The following is a 17,945-nucleotide window of genomic DNA, read 5'->3' on the forward strand; positions in this document are numbered from 1 at the left end:
CGCCGGCGCAGTCCCAACATGCACTGGTAATTACGGAGCTCGCGTGGAGGACGGTTGGTTGGTTGGAGATAGAGGCGTATCGCTCGGTCCTTCTCAAAGAGGGGCATGGAGCTCTATAAAGACGGGACTGGACAACTTCAGAGCCTCTCTGGGAACGCTGCCTCCGCGTTATCAGCACGCGGGGTTAAGTGTGTTTACAGGAGACTTGAAAGGACGAGAGGTTGGTCAACTTGTGTCCTCCATCCGCCTGTCTGCGCCGATTGGAACGGGTTTTTTTTCGGAAAGATAAGAGTCCCGCAGTTGAAGATGAAGTAGACACAGTTCAGGATGAAATATGAATTGCGCCAAATGCACACCAGGCTAGCACATATTACAACATGTTTGTTACTGTGATGACAGAAGAAGCATATAAGCAGTTCAAGGCTTCAGTTTTTGTCTACCAACTTTTGTGGGACGCCTACTTCTACTGTAATTACACTGTAGTTACACATTTTATGCCTGAATAAGGAGCCATGAGTCAGATTATAAAACACGTGAGAATCACGCTGAAATGACTCAGTAGCCGTGCCAGGCTTCTTTAAAAATAAATTGTACACCCACCGGGACCTTGAATTGGGAGTGGTGTTTAGTCTTCCCCGCTTCACGTGGCGGGATCGCAACGCTCGGCAGGAAGCTGTGAGTTTGGGGAAAGGCATTAGAGACGCGGCGGCCGAGCATCATGGGAACTCTGCCTGAACTCTGTACTGAAAAACACTGTTGCGCACAGAGAGTGCTGCTTGTGACTCACACACATACACAGTCTTACAAATACACACTCACACACACACACACACACACACTACTGTACGCAAATGCAGAAGAAGAGAGGACAGAATGTCCATGAGCCTGTGAGTGAGTTGAACTACAGTGTGTACAGTGTTTTTTTGGAAATATTTAAATGTGTGTGTGTGTGTGTGTGTTTACAGCTGCCTGACAAGGACAGTGGAGATCTCAGGAGATCAGGGCCCTTTGGGAATTCATGTGGTGCCTTATTGTTCCTCCCTGAGTGGACGGTGAGTACACATACACTCTTACACACTTACATTCTCCTTTTTCCCTAATTCCCTGTCCTTTTTCTCTGGCTTCCATTAGCCGGTCCTCGTCTACCTGCTCGTCCATCATTCCGCTCTGTCCTGTGCTGTAATGGCAGACTAATGCTTTGTGTTGGGGGGGTTAATGAAGATCATTTGTGCTTTTGGATTAACAGACAAATGACTGCCAGTCATCCTGCTCTCATTAGTCCAGCAGTATGGAGCCAATTAAAAGAATGTTAACTAACCAAACCAAACCTGGACTAATCCCGTCACTGTGTGTGTGTGTGTGTGTGTTTCGGGGGTTGGGGTGAGTGTCTGTTAAACCTGTTTATATAACGCGAGGAATGCTTCACCGCGGTTTATTTAGCGTGTGTGCTGCGTGGCCAAGCCGCAGTTTGAAGGTGAGCAGGGCGCAGACCTGCCGAGTTGATGTGTTTTGACAGGTCAGGGCGTCGTGTCGGCTCGGGGAAACTCATTCCGGGGCGTGCAGGAGAGAGTGGCTGAGGTTAAGAAGTTAAGTAGAGAGGCCAGAAGGGGACAAGGTGTTGGCTTTGAGCCCCAGTAGCACACTGTGGGGTCAGCCCAGGGGATTTAAGGGGGCAGGGGGTGTTTTGGGTGCTCTTGTATGTCTGGAATCTCCATCAGCGGAGCGGAGGTCATAGATCATTACAGGCTGTGAGAAGAAGGCTTCGGCCCATTCACTTCTTCTAATGAAGAGCTGAAGGAGCCATATTGACCTCCGTTTTTGCATCTCGATCCTAACGAGGCTAATCTTTAACTGAAATCAAATTGATTGTTCACTTTGTATTGCATTGGCCCTTCATTTAACCGGGCTGGTCAGCTGAGAATAAAGTCTTATTTACACCACAGTTTGGCAAGTGGTTCAGACACTTAACATAAGCCAGAGAAAGAATGTCCAGATAAAGCTGTCAACACACAGCACTGCACACTCCACACAGTCAATACATTATTACTATACTGATATTTCGCAGCGTATAAAAACATCTGTATACGAACCAGAAAGGCATATTTCAATCACTCTTGACTTAGACAGTTATGAATTTCACAGTGGATCATTTCCTCCAGAATAAAAAATAAAGCTGTCTGACATAGCTCAGATTTTTGTTGATATGGCAACCATATGTGCTGTAGGTGAGGTCCAATCAGGGCTGAAAGGGTTGAGAACGTTCCTTCACCTCCTTACTCGGAGTTTTTCTTTTAGTTATGTGTTTGTAATCATCTCAGCTGACCTCTCCTCCCTTCTTTTTTTAGTATGTTTTTCATTCTCTCTAATGCTCTTTCTCCCCCCTTCTTTGGCCTCGGGGGGCTTCTCCATATGGTTTCTTTAGATCTGCCCTGCACTCCTCTCGCATGTCAAAGAGTCGTCCCAGCAGACCTCTATCCCATAATACCCACCAAATATTGACCCGCGCTGCAATGTAAATAACCTGTATTTACTGACGCTGGGACCAGACAGGGCCCTAATGGGGCTGAACGCGTGACCTCGCTGGAGACCGATGGGACGAGCCGGGAAAGAGCTAAAAACCACGCTTTACCACGTGGAGACTCGGTCTTAATCCGTATATTTCACGCGGCGCCGAGGTCAGGATCAGGGTCAGCGTCAGGGTAATCATTTCATTTTGTTGACGAGTCCTGCTCGTGTGGTGTGGGTTCTCTGGTTGCCCGGGGACTTGAGTGTAAACAGGACAGACGTCTCCTGGTAAAGCGTACACAGAGAAACAGCCCTGTTCAGAATATACCTACTACTTGGTGAGTCAATGTTCTTTTTTTATATTTAAAGCCACAAAGCCCCACTATGGCGTGTGATGAAGCATACTAGGGTGTTAGAGTGACTTATAGCTATGAAATACAAACACCGAACCATCAGGTGGATAAAGATTTTCCCAGCATGCACAGTTTAGCCCTTTCATACATTATTTTCTCTCCTCCGCTCTGCCGTTTCGTTTGAAGCCTGGCAGACACAAAGCGTCATTGTCACGTCCCCAGATGACTGGCGTGCTCTCAGTCTGCCCGAGCTAAAGTTATCGGAGATAATTTTGTGTTTGGTGGCACAATGGCGGCGTTGCGGCTGCGTATTGATATAATGCGCGCCGGGTAAATGGGCGTCCGCGTTTGCTGTGGCGGGGGCTTTTCGGGATTAATGTTGTGGCTGCGGCCTGCTTTACGAGCTTCTGCCCGCCTGATAGCCTTTATCGGCGTCTGCCAGAGACGCCGCGTTCTCCGCCGGGCCCGAACGCGGCTCCGCTGGCTGACTGCCCCGCTCGGAAAACAGGAAGCCTGGATTTAGAGATCACCAGACCTGCCAGAGAACATAGCTGCTGTCATCGTACGTTGGGGTCCGGCACCATATATAGCGTCAGACAGCGCACGCGTTTTCCAGAAGCAGACGTAAAGCATTATAACAGACCATCTTGAATAACCGCTGTAGACAATAATATGGCAAGTGTTTATATTCTATAGTGCTTCCTCTTTTTTACTTATTTTTTATTATCAATCCATGTTCAAATGCATCCTTTATGATCTTTATATCGAAGAGGAAAATCTTGAAATTGTAAAATTGTTGCGGCTCAGGTCACCCAAACGTGCTTGTACTACTTTTGCAGGGTGTTCATCGTAAACTGTCCCCTACCGTCCTCTCCACTCGGCGTGACGCTGAGTGTATTTTCCCTCCTCAGAACTCTGGGACTGTACATTCGTGGCGTCGAGGAGAACAGTCGCTCGAAGAGGGAGGGCATCTTCCACGACGACGAGTGCATCATCAGCATCAACGGCACCCAGCTCATGGACAAAACGTTTGCACAGTACGTGAAATGCGAACGTTCACCGCACACACATCATTCTCTTAACATCCTCTCTGCCGTGCACAGAATGGAATATTAAGGCGAAGGTGTCTCTGACAAATGGATGGTATGAAGTCATTTCTGAGCGTGAACACAAAAGCCGTTTGTCTTAATCCTTTTTAACTAAGCAGAGATGGATTGGTTGCTTTTTAAATTGAATTAGAGTTAACAAAAATGAGTTTAAGGAATCACTGTGCCATTTGTTATGAGGCAGGATCATCAGTCATACTCCTAATCAGCAAAAATTACTTTCCCTTGAAGTCTCTTTTCCTGCTTAAGTCACATGAATACACAGATGTAATATTTATGGGGCTTTTCGCCATACTTAAACATGTAGGTAAACGTTGTTTACCAGCTCCTACTCTATGGGGTCCCAGGGCATTTTCATCATGCTGGAGGCATATTGCAAACCAGTGGCTAATTCGTGACATTTATGGCTAAACGCGGGTTTAATTAGAGAGATCAGAAATGTGATATTTGAAAAGGCCGGACGGGACACTGTGCAAACTGATCTCTGTCTTTTTTCACCTTGTTTACGAACTGAAGGTGTTCCTGAGCACAGAGGCATGTCACAGCATCACGGTGTACAGGGTCCTTTTATCAGCTGTGTAGTGTATAGTGATGGGTCTGGCTCTGGGGTTTGTATCTGGAGGTGCTCATTTCGCAGGTCTCAGGAAGTGTTCCGGCAGGCCATGCGGTCCCCCACCATGTGCCTTGAGGTGGTCCCAGTCGCCAGCCGTGAGCGCTATGAGAAGAGCCTCATCGGCCATCTCTTCAGCCCTGACGTACCAGAGGGCATCCCCAAATGCAAGGAGCCCTTGCCCCTAAAAGTCAAACCCATGAGTCGGTCAGTAGGCGAGCCCGCCGACAGCGGTACTGGGGGATGTGGAGGTCCTCCTGTCCCTGCTAGCCTCTCCCCAGCCTCCAAGGGCAAAGCGGACAGCCCTGTGATGAAGAAGAGCCATGGTCTGTCCCCACTGGCTGGCCTCTCCAGTAAGAAGGGTGGGAGGAGGCTGAAGATCGACCTGAAGAAAGGTAACACTGATTTATACTCTGTATGAAACTCATGCCATAAATTGTACAAGACCAGACATTATTGAGATCTTCTCCATAATCCAATATTTTATTTTATTGTTTTTTTATTTCACCACACGCACACTTCACTGAAGCAATTTCCGAATTTATACCTTGATGTTGGCTCTGGGGTCTGAACCGCCAATAACCTGTATAAATTTTAGTTTTTGCCTAGAGCACTAAACAAAGTACAAAGGAATGCTGAGTGTGGCTCTGCCGCAAAATATCCACTTTGCTGTCAGAATGGGCTTCATGAAGGCAGCTTTATAAATTGTGTATTGAAAATATGCTGGCCACTAAAATAAATAAAGTGGACATAAAAAGGAAGGGGAAGTCCGGTAATGTATTATAATTCACAATTTTCCCCAATACATTAGCTGAGTACCCTGGCATCATTGAATTTCCTGTGAAAAATATGTGTGATTTAAAACTGGATTTAAATGAAAAACTGTGGCCCCACCCCTCCCACACCGCTGTAGTCTAGAGCCACTGCACAGACTCTGTGGATGGAGTCGTAATTCCAGCCCACAAAGTCTATTAAGTCCCTATTGATCCAGCCATTACCCATGATATGAATTCATTGCAGGCGCACAAAACTGCTGACCATAAACGGACAAAGCGCAACCCGCATCGGACGCATGGCCCAGTTCTTCCTGACTGGGTTGTAGTAGCTGCGATAATAAGCCCTCTGACCTCTTTTTTGACTACAGTCTACTATGAACACAGGTCAGATGCTGCTGTGCCTGGCTTGCTAACGGGCTCCTCATTAAAATATTTTTAAATGTTAGTTCTGCTGCGTTGATGGTGCATGGTGACTGTAGGGTGGTAGTAGCCAAGTGGGTAAAACACTCGCCTATGAACCAGAAGACCCAGGTTCAAACCCCACTTACTACCAGCGTGTCCCTGAGCAGGACACTTAACCCTGAGTGTCTCCAGGGGGGGACTGTCCCTGTCATTCTGGACAAGGGCGTCTGGTAAATGCTGTAAATGTAAAAATGTGACTGTAGAACAGCGCTAGCTGGTTTAATATAATTTTTTAATGAAGATCGGGAGCAGTCACTCCACACGTGGTGTCAATCTCGCTCTCTCTTCGTAGGTCCAGAGGGCCTTGGCTTCACCGTAGTGACCAGGGACTCTTCTGTGCACGGACCAGGGCCGATCCTCGTCAAAAACATCCTGCCTAGGGGAGCTGCAGTCAAAGATGGCCGCTTACAGTCAGGTGACAGGATCCTGGAGGTGAGGCGTCACAACATGACACGAATGAATATGAAGTATATCAGGGTTCGGCCATGTGTGTTCATGTGAACGTGTGAATGTGTTCAGGTGAATGGAGTGGACATCACTGGTTGTACGCAGGAGGAGCTGGTGGCCATGCTGCGCAGTACTAAGCAGGGGGAGTGTGTGTCTCTGGTGGTGTCCAGACAGGAGGAGATGTTCCTGCCTCGAGAGCTGGTAAAAAGTCTCTCCCGCGTTGTCCCACTGCGCTCTGTCCTCTCCTACGATCTCCAGTCTCGCCAAGACTCATTCAGTCCACTTCGTTTTCTCGTTCCTTTCATCCACCTCCATTTTCCTAAACTCTCCCAGAACCTCTTGCAGACTGCTGCCATCTCCTAGAGTGTCCTGGCGTCTCCAGCAGTCTTCTCCTGTCTCCTTCAGTCTGCAGCAGTCTCCAGTTTCTTCCTGCCCTGTTATCCTCCTTCATCTCTGCCAGCTCCCCTGAGGCTCTTTCTTTTCTGCTAATAAAGCTCTTCTCCATAACTCTCGTGCCGGCTTTTTCTGCTCTGTTCTTTAATAAACGCTCTGTAATAAACACAGCCTACTTATTATTTTTATTCTATCATTTATTATTACTATATTAACATAGTGTTCGTATATGCAAGCTCAGAACTCGAGAACTCTCAAAGAATCACACGTATACCTTCTTCTGAAACTCAGGAAGTCAATAATGTAATTCATCTAAAAATTAATAATACATTTCCTGAAGTGTTGGTTTATTTAAGGTTATTTTCAGTAAACCGTTAATGGTTTAAAAATTGAATGAGCATAAAATATACATTTTACCGAGGTATGATCCACTTTCTGTGTGTGTGTGTGTGTGTGTGTGGGTGTCATGTCCTGTCTTGGTCTCGGGGCCTTGACGAGGGGAAGTCCTGTGTTTGCTGTTTCCTGCCTTTGTACTCTCACTCGCCGGGGAGCCGGGCGCTAACATGATCATAAACATCTGAGGAGGGACAGAATATTGTTCCTCTCCTAGCTAAACAAATGACCGCGGAGGTGGCGGCGTGTTACGCTTGCTGTGAAAACAAATACGTGTGCACACACACACACACACACACACACAGATCTATTGGTTTCCTGCTCTTCTTAAGCATTGTTGATTCAGCACATGTGTTCATTGCCCTTCAGGATGTGAGGCACGAGGTCACCAGTCACAATATAATATAAAGATCCACTCTCTCTGACACACACACACACACACACACACACACACACACTCCCCTTCTAGCTTGTTCAGGAAGTTGTGCTGCTTGTAGCGTCTGTCTCACCTTTTTTCATCACCGATTCCCCCTCTGCATCAGTCAGCACATTCTCAGAATAAAAAACAGCGAGTCCCACGACTCAAGGTCAGCTGCCTGACTCTTTTTAGGGAGGAAAATGTGGCCCCGTGCAGGAAACCGATTCTCTGGCCTCTATTGTTTCCATGACCGTGTGTTCATTTGGATGAATTTTGCACGGCACATCAAAGGACGTCTGGGCTGCTGATGAAGGGGGGGGAAAAGATGCCACACTTTCCCACCACTAAGTAACTGGGACCAGTACAGAGTAATGGAAATCCAGCTCATGACGTTTGCTGCCAGGTCTCGCCTGCTGCTTCACTTTTAAAATGTGATGTACATCAACCTACATTACACAGAAGTTTACTAGTTGTGCACATTTATTTCTTATATAGCCCAAAATCACATACAGTACGTCTCCGTGGGCTTGTAAGTGTTAAGTTCGTGTGGACAGATGTGGCCGGTGGTTTGTTCTCTCTCGCTGGCTCCTTCTGCGAGACGTTCGTTGGCATCTTGTCGTTTTCTGACGGTTCGAATGCAGCGGGGCGGAGCCGTACAGCAGTGCAGCTCAGACTCATTTCAGGCTCCAGATGTGGCTGCTTAGGCTGCCCGATTAATAGCATCAATACAAGCGCTCACCTGCGTCGCTGTGGCGCGTATTTTACGGTGTTTCCTGTGCGTGGTGGGTAAAGTTTATGGATATTTCCATTCCTTTTCTTCCTCTGCCACTCTGAGATGTTCAGATAAATGCTGTATGGTCGGACAGGAGACTCGGAGAGCAGATTGACAGCCGCCGTAGAGGACGGGAGGAGATAATGCAGGGCGGCTGCGCTGAGTGATGGAGCGGAGGAGCGATAAAGAGAGCGGGGAGATAAAGAAAGAGAGGAACAAAAGGAGAGGAAAGGATGAAAACACCGACAAGGAGAGACCCTGAGAGACGGTGCTTGGCTGTGGGCTTATGATAATTCTGCCATGGCTATCAGAGAGATGAAGAGGGGGACTTAAGATAGATCTAGAAGCACACACAATAGACACTGGGAGGCTGTGAGTTATAATATAAGATTTTATATATATTTCACTGTGAAAAACAGACGGTATATATTCCTGGGTAAAAATAATGCATTATTTGTCTGAGTCAATTCAACATTCTTTTGGTGAAGTAACGACCAGAACTCCTCTGTTCACACCACTGGTTCCCAGATCCAGTGGGCCTTTCGTCGCCTTGGTATTGCTGGCCATCAGTTGGCAGGGTGACGTGGGGACGCTGCGGTCCAGTACGTCCCACATGCTCACCTGTCATATTTCTCTCCCCTTCATTACACAACGTACGTCTAGCCTGTCTACTAATGGCTCTTTAGAGCCTGATAACCCGAGTTCATCACGCGCTCCTCCACCTGACCAGCCGCTTTTTGAGGAGGAGCACAAGCAGGAACTGTTGCAGAAAATAAGCGCTGCCTGCTCCATCTGTACATGTGTGCGTGCGAGTGGGAAAGTGAGCTCCCGTGATGGCTCCCCAGAGTGGGTGTTGGGGGGCTTCTGTCACCGCTCAGGCAGGTGTGTTTGACGTGTGGCATCTGTCTGTGCAACAAAGCTCGTATTTATAGCCTCCCAGACGAGCAGCGGCTCCTGAACTCGACACGCACATCTTCAAAACCCCTCACATTTGTATTTATATCCCCACCAAAACCACAATTTTTATTACTGTATTACGTAACCGAGAAATCCTCTTGTGGTTTTGAACACATGCAGTGGGGTAATCTTACCATTAGACCCGGAGAAATGGAGGGTCAGGACCCCAGGATGCTTCTGCCCTTACCCTGTCCAACACAGACATGAAGCTCTAAGACTTAATAACGTTATTAGTTTTTCGTTTCCTCCAACAAAAGCGTGAAGAACCTCATCTGCACCACCCTGGGTTTGGAGTGCCTCTCTTTTGAGATGGCAGTTGGATTAATCCAGGCGCAGCAGATCCCCCGTATACACACGACAAAGGGACGCCCCCCCCAGCCGCACTTCAAACACGTGCGAGTCCTGTGTTCGGTAATGAGGACGGCGATAACAACCGGCGTCCCTGCTCCTTATCTCTGGCCGCTCCTCTGGGCTCAGGGGCTGAGGTCAGACCAGCCGGGCACACGCTGACCCCGGTAATATTCCCGTTCCATGCAGGGCGCGGTGGGGGTCCGGGCTAGCCGCGCCGCGGCTAATCTCTTCTGCAGACTTCCAGCAGAAGCCTGCGTCGCTTCCTCAATAAAAGCTTTGAAGTTTCCCCATTCACGCACGCCGCCATTGTGTGTTCGCGCTCCGTAGTTGGAGTGCGGCCCTCCCGCACCCCCACCTCTCTCAAGAGGCGCTGCATTTCCCGGTCGGCGGTGCGACTGATAACAAGACGGACGGCCCCTCCACTACTGTTACCGTTCTCCCGGTAATGCAGGGCCTTCCATTTACCCCCACCGTCCCAACCCACTGCAGACCCCGGCCCGTACGGAACGCGAACGGGGTCGTGGTTCCAGATCCTAAATGTAATGGCGTGTCTCCACCTCACGAGTGCACTGGTAGCCATTATCTTGGTCTACACCGCTCTCCTAATGAAGCCTACGGTCTCGTAAAGCGGGCGGTTCGCAGGGACCCTGCTGGGGGAAGAGACAAGGCGCAGGTACAGAGAAAGGAAGTGTGGAAAGATCCTCCCGCTTTCCCCACGCCATCTGCTCGGCTGAGGCATGTGTGGAACCGTCCCCCCAACGTGCACTGTCCACAAACACGCCAACGCAGACGTTTAACTCCTATGTAACACCTCCAGTCTGAGTGGCCACCATCTGCTGGGCGCCACGCACAACCCCGTACCCCCTCGCTCACTTCCTCCTCTATTCACCCGCTAATCCACCCCTCTCTTTCTGTGTCTTTATTTATCCCCCATGAAAACCCTCTCTGATGGACGCCTTACAGAAACAGACAGCGCCATGCGATGCTTTTGTGCGCATGATCTATTTACAAAGATCCTTTAAACTCAATGCAAACACACGAAACGGCACAGTGCCGTGTGTAGTAAAGTAAAACCACCGTGCTACCGCGACACTGCCCCGACCATTATAAAAAAAGCCCCCTTCGCCATCGCTCTCCACACGTCTCGGCGCGTTATTGAGTCTTCATCGTCTTCGCTCGCTGGCCCGGCTTCATAGACCCGATCCCCATCTGTTGTTTGTGTGGGAGCAGCCGGCCCATTTCTGCCTGGCTTAGGAGGCTTGATGCTGGAGAGGCGCGACGTTCTCGGCCCCCGGTGGACCAGTCCCTGTCCGCCGCGCTGATCCAGGGCTTTATCAGCTTTCCACGGCCTCTGTGGGCACGGTCCCACCCGGAGCCGGCAGCGGTTAAGAATGAACAGGTACTCAGGTTTTCACTTATCTTGCGCTGCCAGATGTGAGTGTCTGTTTTCAGAAATGACATGGAGTTGTTGGAGGCCCAGGTGCATTCTGGGATTTTCTGTGTTTCTCATTCATGCTGCACGGAGTGTTTTCCCCCCATTATCTCAATACAAAGAGATGGTGGTCACAGATGCCCCCGTCCTCAGGGCACAAGCGTCACTAATTGGTTCATATGTATGACAATGATGTAAATCATATGGTATGATGTTCATGGCCTCATATGAGACATTACACATGGGGAGAGTTCATTAACGTCACAGCATTTATGATTTCATGATTTTCTAGCTGCCTCCTAGTAACCTGTATCTTGGTGTTTCATTTTCAGACACCTAGAAGATTAATTTTAATTATGTATTAGGGGAGGAGCCTGTAGGCATGATTGACAGATCTCAGACACCCTAATTCCTCATTCTGGAGGATTTAACCCCCTACTGTCAATACATGACACGCCCATGTCTATCACAGCGTCCATCTCCTGACCACGCCCACTACCGACACCGACATGCAGGTTATCAGGCGCTTTAATTCTTAGTGAACGTGACCACGCCCACTACCAACACCAACATGCAGGTTATCAGGCGCTTTAATTCCTAGTGAACGTGACCACGCCCACTACCAACACCAACATGCAGGTTATCAGGCGCTTTAATATCTAGTGAACGTGACCACGCCCACTACCAACACCAACATGCAGGTTATCAGGCGCTTTAATTCCTAGTGAACGTGACCACACCCACTACCAACACCAACATGCAGGTTATCAGGCGCTTTAATATCTAGTGAACGTGACCACGCCCACTACCAACACCAACATGCAGGTTATCAGGCGCTTTAATATCTAGTGAACGTGACCACACCCACTACCAACACCAACATGCAGGTTATCAGGCGCTTTAATTCCTAGTGAACATGACCACACCCACTACCAACACCAACATGCAGGTTATCAGGCGCTTTAATATCTAGTGAACGTGACCACACCCACTACCAACACCAACATGCAGGTTATCAGGCGCTTTAATATCTAGTGAACGTGACCACGCCCACTACCAACACCAACATGCAGGTTATCAGGCACTTTAATTCCAGTCAATGTGACCACGCCCACTACCAACACCAACATGCAGGTTATCAGGCGCTTTAATTCCTAGTGAACGTGACCACGCCCACTACCGACATGCAGGTTATCAGGCGCTTTAATATCTAGTGAACGTGACCACGCCCACTACCAACACCAACATGCAGGTTTTCAGGCGCTTTAATTCCTAGTGAACGTGACCACGCCCACAACCAACACCAACATGCAGGTTATCGGGCGCTTTAATTCCTAGTGAACGTGACCACGCCCACTACCAACACCAACATGCAGGTTTTCAGGCGCTTTAATTCCTAGTGAACGTGACCACGCCCACAACCAACACCAACATGCAGGTTATCGGGCGCTTTAATTCCAGTCAATGTGACCACGCCCACTACCAACACCAACATGCAGGTTATCAGGCGCTTTAATTCCAGTCAACGTGACCACGCCCACTACCAACACCAACATGCAGGTTATCAGGCGCTTTAATTCCTAGTGAACGTGACCACGCCCACTACCGACATGCAGGTTATCAGGCGCTTTAATTCCTAGTGAACGTGACCACACCCACTACCGACACCAACATGCAGGTTATCAGGCGCTTTAATTCCTAGTGAACGTGACCACGCCCACTACCAACATCAACATGCAGGTTATCAGGCGCTTTAATTCCTAGTGAACGTGACCACGCCCACTACCGACATGCAGGTTATCAGGCGCTTTAATATCTAGTGAACGTGACCACGCCCACTACCAACACCAACATGCAGGTTATCAGGCGCTTTAATATCTAGTGAACGTGACCACGCCCACAACCAACACCAACATGCAGGTTATCGGGCGCTTTAATTCCAGTCAATGTGACCACGCCCACTACCAACACCAACATGCAGGTTATCAGGCGCTTTAATTCCAGTCAACGTGACCACGCCCACTACCGACACCAACATGCAGGTTATCAGGCGCTTTAATTCCTAGTGAACGTGACCACGCCCACTACCAACACCAACATGCAGGTTATCAGGCGCTTTAATTCCTAGTGAACGTGACCACGCCCATTACCAACACCAACATGCAGGTTATCAGGCGCTTTAATTCCTAGTGAACGTGACCACGCCCACTACCGACACCAACATGCAGGTTATCGGCTTTAAAAAGTTATTACCTTTAAAGCCTTTCAGCTGTTACATGGCTTCAGAACAAACATTTTGAAGAAATACAATTTGCATGAATTGCACTGTTTTCTTTCCTTCAGCCGTTACTGAAGGAAATAAAAAAGGCCTCTGGTTTGATTAAGGGCGGCAGTTTAAAAGTGCTTAAAGTGTGTCCACATCTCAGCTAGCTCTGGCCTTGAAAATGTTCTCTGTGGAGACTCATTTTCTGTCCCGTCTCCACGCTGCTCTTTTGTCAGCTTCAGTTAAAAGCTCAGACTTTGCATTGATCAAGCTGCCATGGTGTGTATGAGAGATATGGGGATTGACATAGTAATGGGTAACTGGGTAACTTCTGATAAAAGTACATTTTGTGAGATTTTATTTCACTGATTGGCAGCTAATGAAATTTATGTTCTGAAGACACCATAGGGTATGCGTTTGTTAACCAGGAGAACATGAAGGATGTACTCGAGTGTTTCAATATTAACAAAATAACACATTTTTCAATAGTTTGTCTCTGACCCAGTTTAGTTTTACTTCAATTACAATCATAATAATACCAGTTTTTATATGATATGTTGTGAGCTCCTTGCCAATACACATTTACTGAAGCCTGGAAAAACAGTTCAGTGTGTCCACTTTTATTTTTTTAATGGATGTTTCCCAGCTCGCTCACCTCCTTGTCTTCCACATCTGGGTTGACGTGGCTCCTCCCTTTGTCTGCTCTGATGTCTTTGCTCTCCCATGTTGGCAGTAAATCATTGGCAGGTTGTTTACCGTCTCTTGCAGACATTAGTCCAGTAAAAGTGGCCATTATATAGCTGGACTGTCCATCCCACACATGTCCCCTGTAGTCAATGCCCCCTCATCACATTCAGGTCTGTACTCAATATATCAATATCAGCATGTATTAGGGTAATGGAGCTTTCATCTCTGTAATGCCATTTAACAATCCAACACAAACCTGCTCTCAAAATATTATCTTCATTAATTTAGTATTTTTTTGTATGTTTATGTTTAAGAAATTAATTGCATTTATTAGGTAGGTATTACTAGCGTATGGATATTACCACACTGGATGCAATTAACCAAAAAGTGTGAAAAATGGGAGTTGTTGCTATCTGAGTGTGTTTGGCTCGTGTTGAAGGACAAGCAGAAACTGCTTACCCTGTTGTGGCCTTTTGGGAACGCGCCCTTCGGCCCTGACATCCTGTTTCAGGGCGTGGCGGGGAAAGACCTGATAGAGAACGTTGAAGTATGCCCGCCAGTTTGGCCTGACCGCGGATGCAGCAGTCAGATACTGCTTACTGCTTTTGGTCAGCGAAGGGGCACACATTAATATACGTCTTAACGTTCAGCCATTAAAAGATTTCAAGTGAATTAAAAGATTTTTACACGGACAGCATGTTGAGCATTTAGAGCAGCATTTTATCCGCCATTAACAGCTGAGTGTGTGAGAGAGAGAGAGAGGGAGAGAGTGGGGTGTATGTGAAAAAGAAATGCATTCTGGGTAGCTATTGTTGCACTTACGTCTGTTATTTACTGATACAGGTGTGTGTGTGTGTTTGTGTGTGTATGAGGCATTAATTTATTTGATTTTAGAGAAGTGTGTGTGTGTGTGTGTGTGTGCCCTGTTTGTCAGTGATTGATCTACCTGCCTCAAACCACCAGGCAGGTGGAGAGGTGGAGAAACAGAAAGTGTGTGTGTGTGTGTTCGTGTGCGACTGAGTGTTGAAGCCCATTAAGAGGATTAATAGGTGTGTTTCCTGCGCTAGTTGTGATCATCGCTGGAGCCACCGCTCCACCGCTGGACGCTTCAGATCTCATCTTAATTGAATGTCGTGGTGGCCTTTAATTGAACACTTTGAAGGGGAAAAAGCTTTTAAAAAATTCCTAACAGTAAACCAATCCAGCATGGCCCGATGCGATGGTGACAGAAGGCCCCCCCCCAAATAAACCCCACGTCTGTCTGATTTATTTTCAAAACCGGCTTGATTTATAGCACGAAGGGGAATAGTTTACAAATCTGGAAGCATCTGTCCCAGGCAGCGCTTTACGCACCCGTCACAGCCCACATGGTTCTCCTTCAAGATGCATTACAAATGGGGGCATGATGGGACGGAAACAGAAGGCTCTCTTCAGGGTAAGGCCCCGGTCCCATCGGGAGGCCGGAGCGCCTTTGTGATGCGCTGCCGGGAGGCTTCGACTCGTTTAGGTGGTGAAGGAGCTCAGGAGCTCGCTGGGTCTCCGGAGACACACGTCCCTTCTTCTTGTTCCGCTGTTCCATCACTTGCTTCGTATGGATGAGGAACAGAATGGGTTTTGGAGCAAGATCGACCCCTGCTAGTTACAGCTGTGCACCTCATGTCATATGTAGATTACAGTTCTGCATTTAAATACATTATATATACATTACAAGTGGTTTGGATCCTGTTGAATTGAAGCATTACTAAAATTGGTTTGATTTATTTGCTTTCATTACACAAAACCAGCCAGAATTTTCCACCTGACATAATGAAATTTTTGTCCAGGGATGTGTAATTGTAGATTTTTAAGCCTTTGAGGACTTTCACGTATTCTGTAGGCATTTGTGGCCTGTGCATGTTCTGATCCTTTCACACAGGCCTACGACAGGCCCCAACAAGTCCCACTAATTGGGAAAACCCTGGATAAGAGTATGAGGAGCTTGGGATGTCCTTGCAGCTTGAGGTAGCTCATTCCTAATTAAAAAGATAACCGTTAGCTAGCATGAGATCATAAAAAAAAATTGCAAACAGAAATCAATCAAACAATGATGTCATTCAGAGTCACAAGCATTCACACAAATAGCTCTAGTTTTGGTCAGATTTCACATTTGTACGCAGTAGCAGCGAGGACCTGGGTGGAAACCTCCATCGATCACACTTTAGAAATATTGGGGGCCAACCCAACAGGGGATGGACTGATGATCAATTGTTGTAAGTATTGGGGGATTGTTTAAGTCTCAACCTGATGTAATCCATAAAAAGGAAAGAAAAAGCACAGGGAAGCATTCCATTTGGTGTCAGAGCTTCTGGCAGAGAGCTAGATTGAGAAATATCATCAACGTGAGACGAATGACCCGTGTGGGTTTTTTATTTTTGCTCATTGTGGGACCGTAGGCTGCTGATTTCCCTCGCCGATCGACCCCTCTGTCACCCCGCAACGCTCGACATTCCCTGCCTGGACGGCTGCCGGCTGAAGCCTCCTGCAGCACCATGTCCCCCACGTGTCCAGATAAGAGAGACGGACAGGAGGAATTGGGATGGTCCACGACCCCAGGAAAAGACAGCGGTCCATCAAACGTGTGTTCACACACACACACACACACACACACTTGATTAGAGTCACCGGCTCATCTACCCATGCATGACATCTAAATGAGGAAAATGAAGACACTTCAAGGCTGCTGAAGATGCACTTTGATGTTCAACGTCCTCCATGATTGGGTTCACGAGACCAAACAGGAACATCGCGGTGCATCAAATGCATCTGTCTGCTGTCTGAAAGTGTTGCAGATCCGACCCCATCAGCAGGAGAAACTTTCCAGAGTGTTCTATCCCCGCGGCTTCTTCCTTTTTGCTCTTTCTTTCTTTCCTCGCTCCGCTTTTTTTGTTCTGTGCCTCTGGTCTGATGACAGTAATAACCCACATGCTAATGGACAGAACCTCCATGCCGAAATCCTGCCGGTTAATATCGGCTTCATTATCTTCAGTTACCAGCCCTCGCCACCTATTTCCACCGCGCCATTATATAGATCAAATGCAGACCTTCAGCGGGGCCGCGTGTGTTTTTCCCCTCATTTCGGGCGCCTTTCTCTTCTTGTGCCGGGGAAGAAATAAGCCTGAGCGGAGTGCGCTCACACTCACTCATTACCGGCCAGTTTCCCTGGCGACAGAAGATTTTGTTCTTGCTGTAGCGTTATTATTTCTTTTTCTTTCTTTCTCTCCTTCGCTCTAAAAAAAATAAATCACCATTCTCCCTCTCATTTCAAAACAAAATTTCTGCCCCCGGTGAAAAAGAAAAGAGAGTGCGGGTCATTTTCTGGGCATTACGTAGAGAAAACAGAGGGAGAGTGCGGGTGCAGGGCATGATGGGATGGCGTAATAGAGAATAGATTATATTACTCGGTGACCTCCTGTATGCCGTCGGAGAGGGGTTACGCTCATCTCCAGCAAATGGCATGCTGCCGCCGCCGCCGCCACCGCCACCGCCGCTCTCCCTCCTTCGTGTCCAAATGAAATTACTTTTTTTCTTCCTTCCTGCCCTCTTCTCATTTTCTCCTCCGTCCGTGTTTTGCAGAAGGAGGAGCAGGCTCATTCGCTGTTGGCTGAGGAGCATCTGTCGCAGCTGATGTTCGAAGTCCCCCTGAACGACTCGGGCTCGGCCGGGCTGGGCGTCAGTCTGAAGGGCAACAAGTCGCGTGAGACGGGCGAAGACCTGGGCATCTTCATCAAGTCCGTCATCCATGGCGGAGCAGCCTACAAGGTGCCTGAACCAGCCGCCATGGCATCTTTAAATTCTGTAATGGGGACAGGACTTCCAGAGGGACAATACACTTTCTGGAAATAAATCCATAGTCACTCATGTGACGTTGTATGAAACTAGACTGGCAACTTGTGTGTTCCAGCAGTGGCTTTGGGGTTTCTGTTGGGCCAGTGACGAATAGTGACGATTTCCTTTGCCCATTAATTTAGAGTGGAATTGAAC

The 17,945-nt window shown here is 47.9% G+C and overlaps 1 protein-coding gene across 7 annotated transcripts in view; it reads left to right on the forward strand.

Moving 5' to 3' along the window:
- Nucleotides 1-17,945, forward strand: part of pard3bb (par-3 family cell polarity regulator beta b) — a 138,354-nt gene that overhangs the window by 47,388 nt on the left and 73,021 nt on the right. For 4 of the 7 annotated variants that reach the window (XM_028991005.1, XM_028991006.1, XM_028991011.1 and 1 more), the window contains 7 exons: nt 966-1,052; nt 3,770-3,895; nt 4,602-4,969; nt 6,105-6,244; nt 6,332-6,460; nt 16,358-16,540; nt 17,538-17,723. In XM_028991005.1, the coding sequence (XP_028846838.1) occupies nt 966-1,052; nt 3,770-3,895; nt 4,602-4,969; nt 6,105-6,244; nt 6,332-6,460; nt 16,358-16,540; nt 17,538-17,723 (1,219 nt within the window). Of the gene's footprint in view, nt 1-822; nt 888-965; nt 1,053-3,769; nt 3,896-4,601; nt 4,970-6,104; nt 6,245-6,331; nt 6,461-16,357; nt 16,541-17,537; nt 17,724-17,945 lie in introns of those variants that run through there. The other 3 variants (XM_028991012.1, XM_028991008.1, XM_028991009.1) reach the window with 3 other exon arrangements.

The sequence above is a fragment of the Denticeps clupeoides genome, chromosome 9 (assembly GCF_900700375.1).
Source record: "Denticeps clupeoides chromosome 9, fDenClu1.1, whole genome shotgun sequence".
In the NCBI taxonomy this organism is placed as follows: Eukaryota; Metazoa; Chordata; class Actinopteri; order Clupeiformes; family Denticipitidae; genus Denticeps; species Denticeps clupeoides.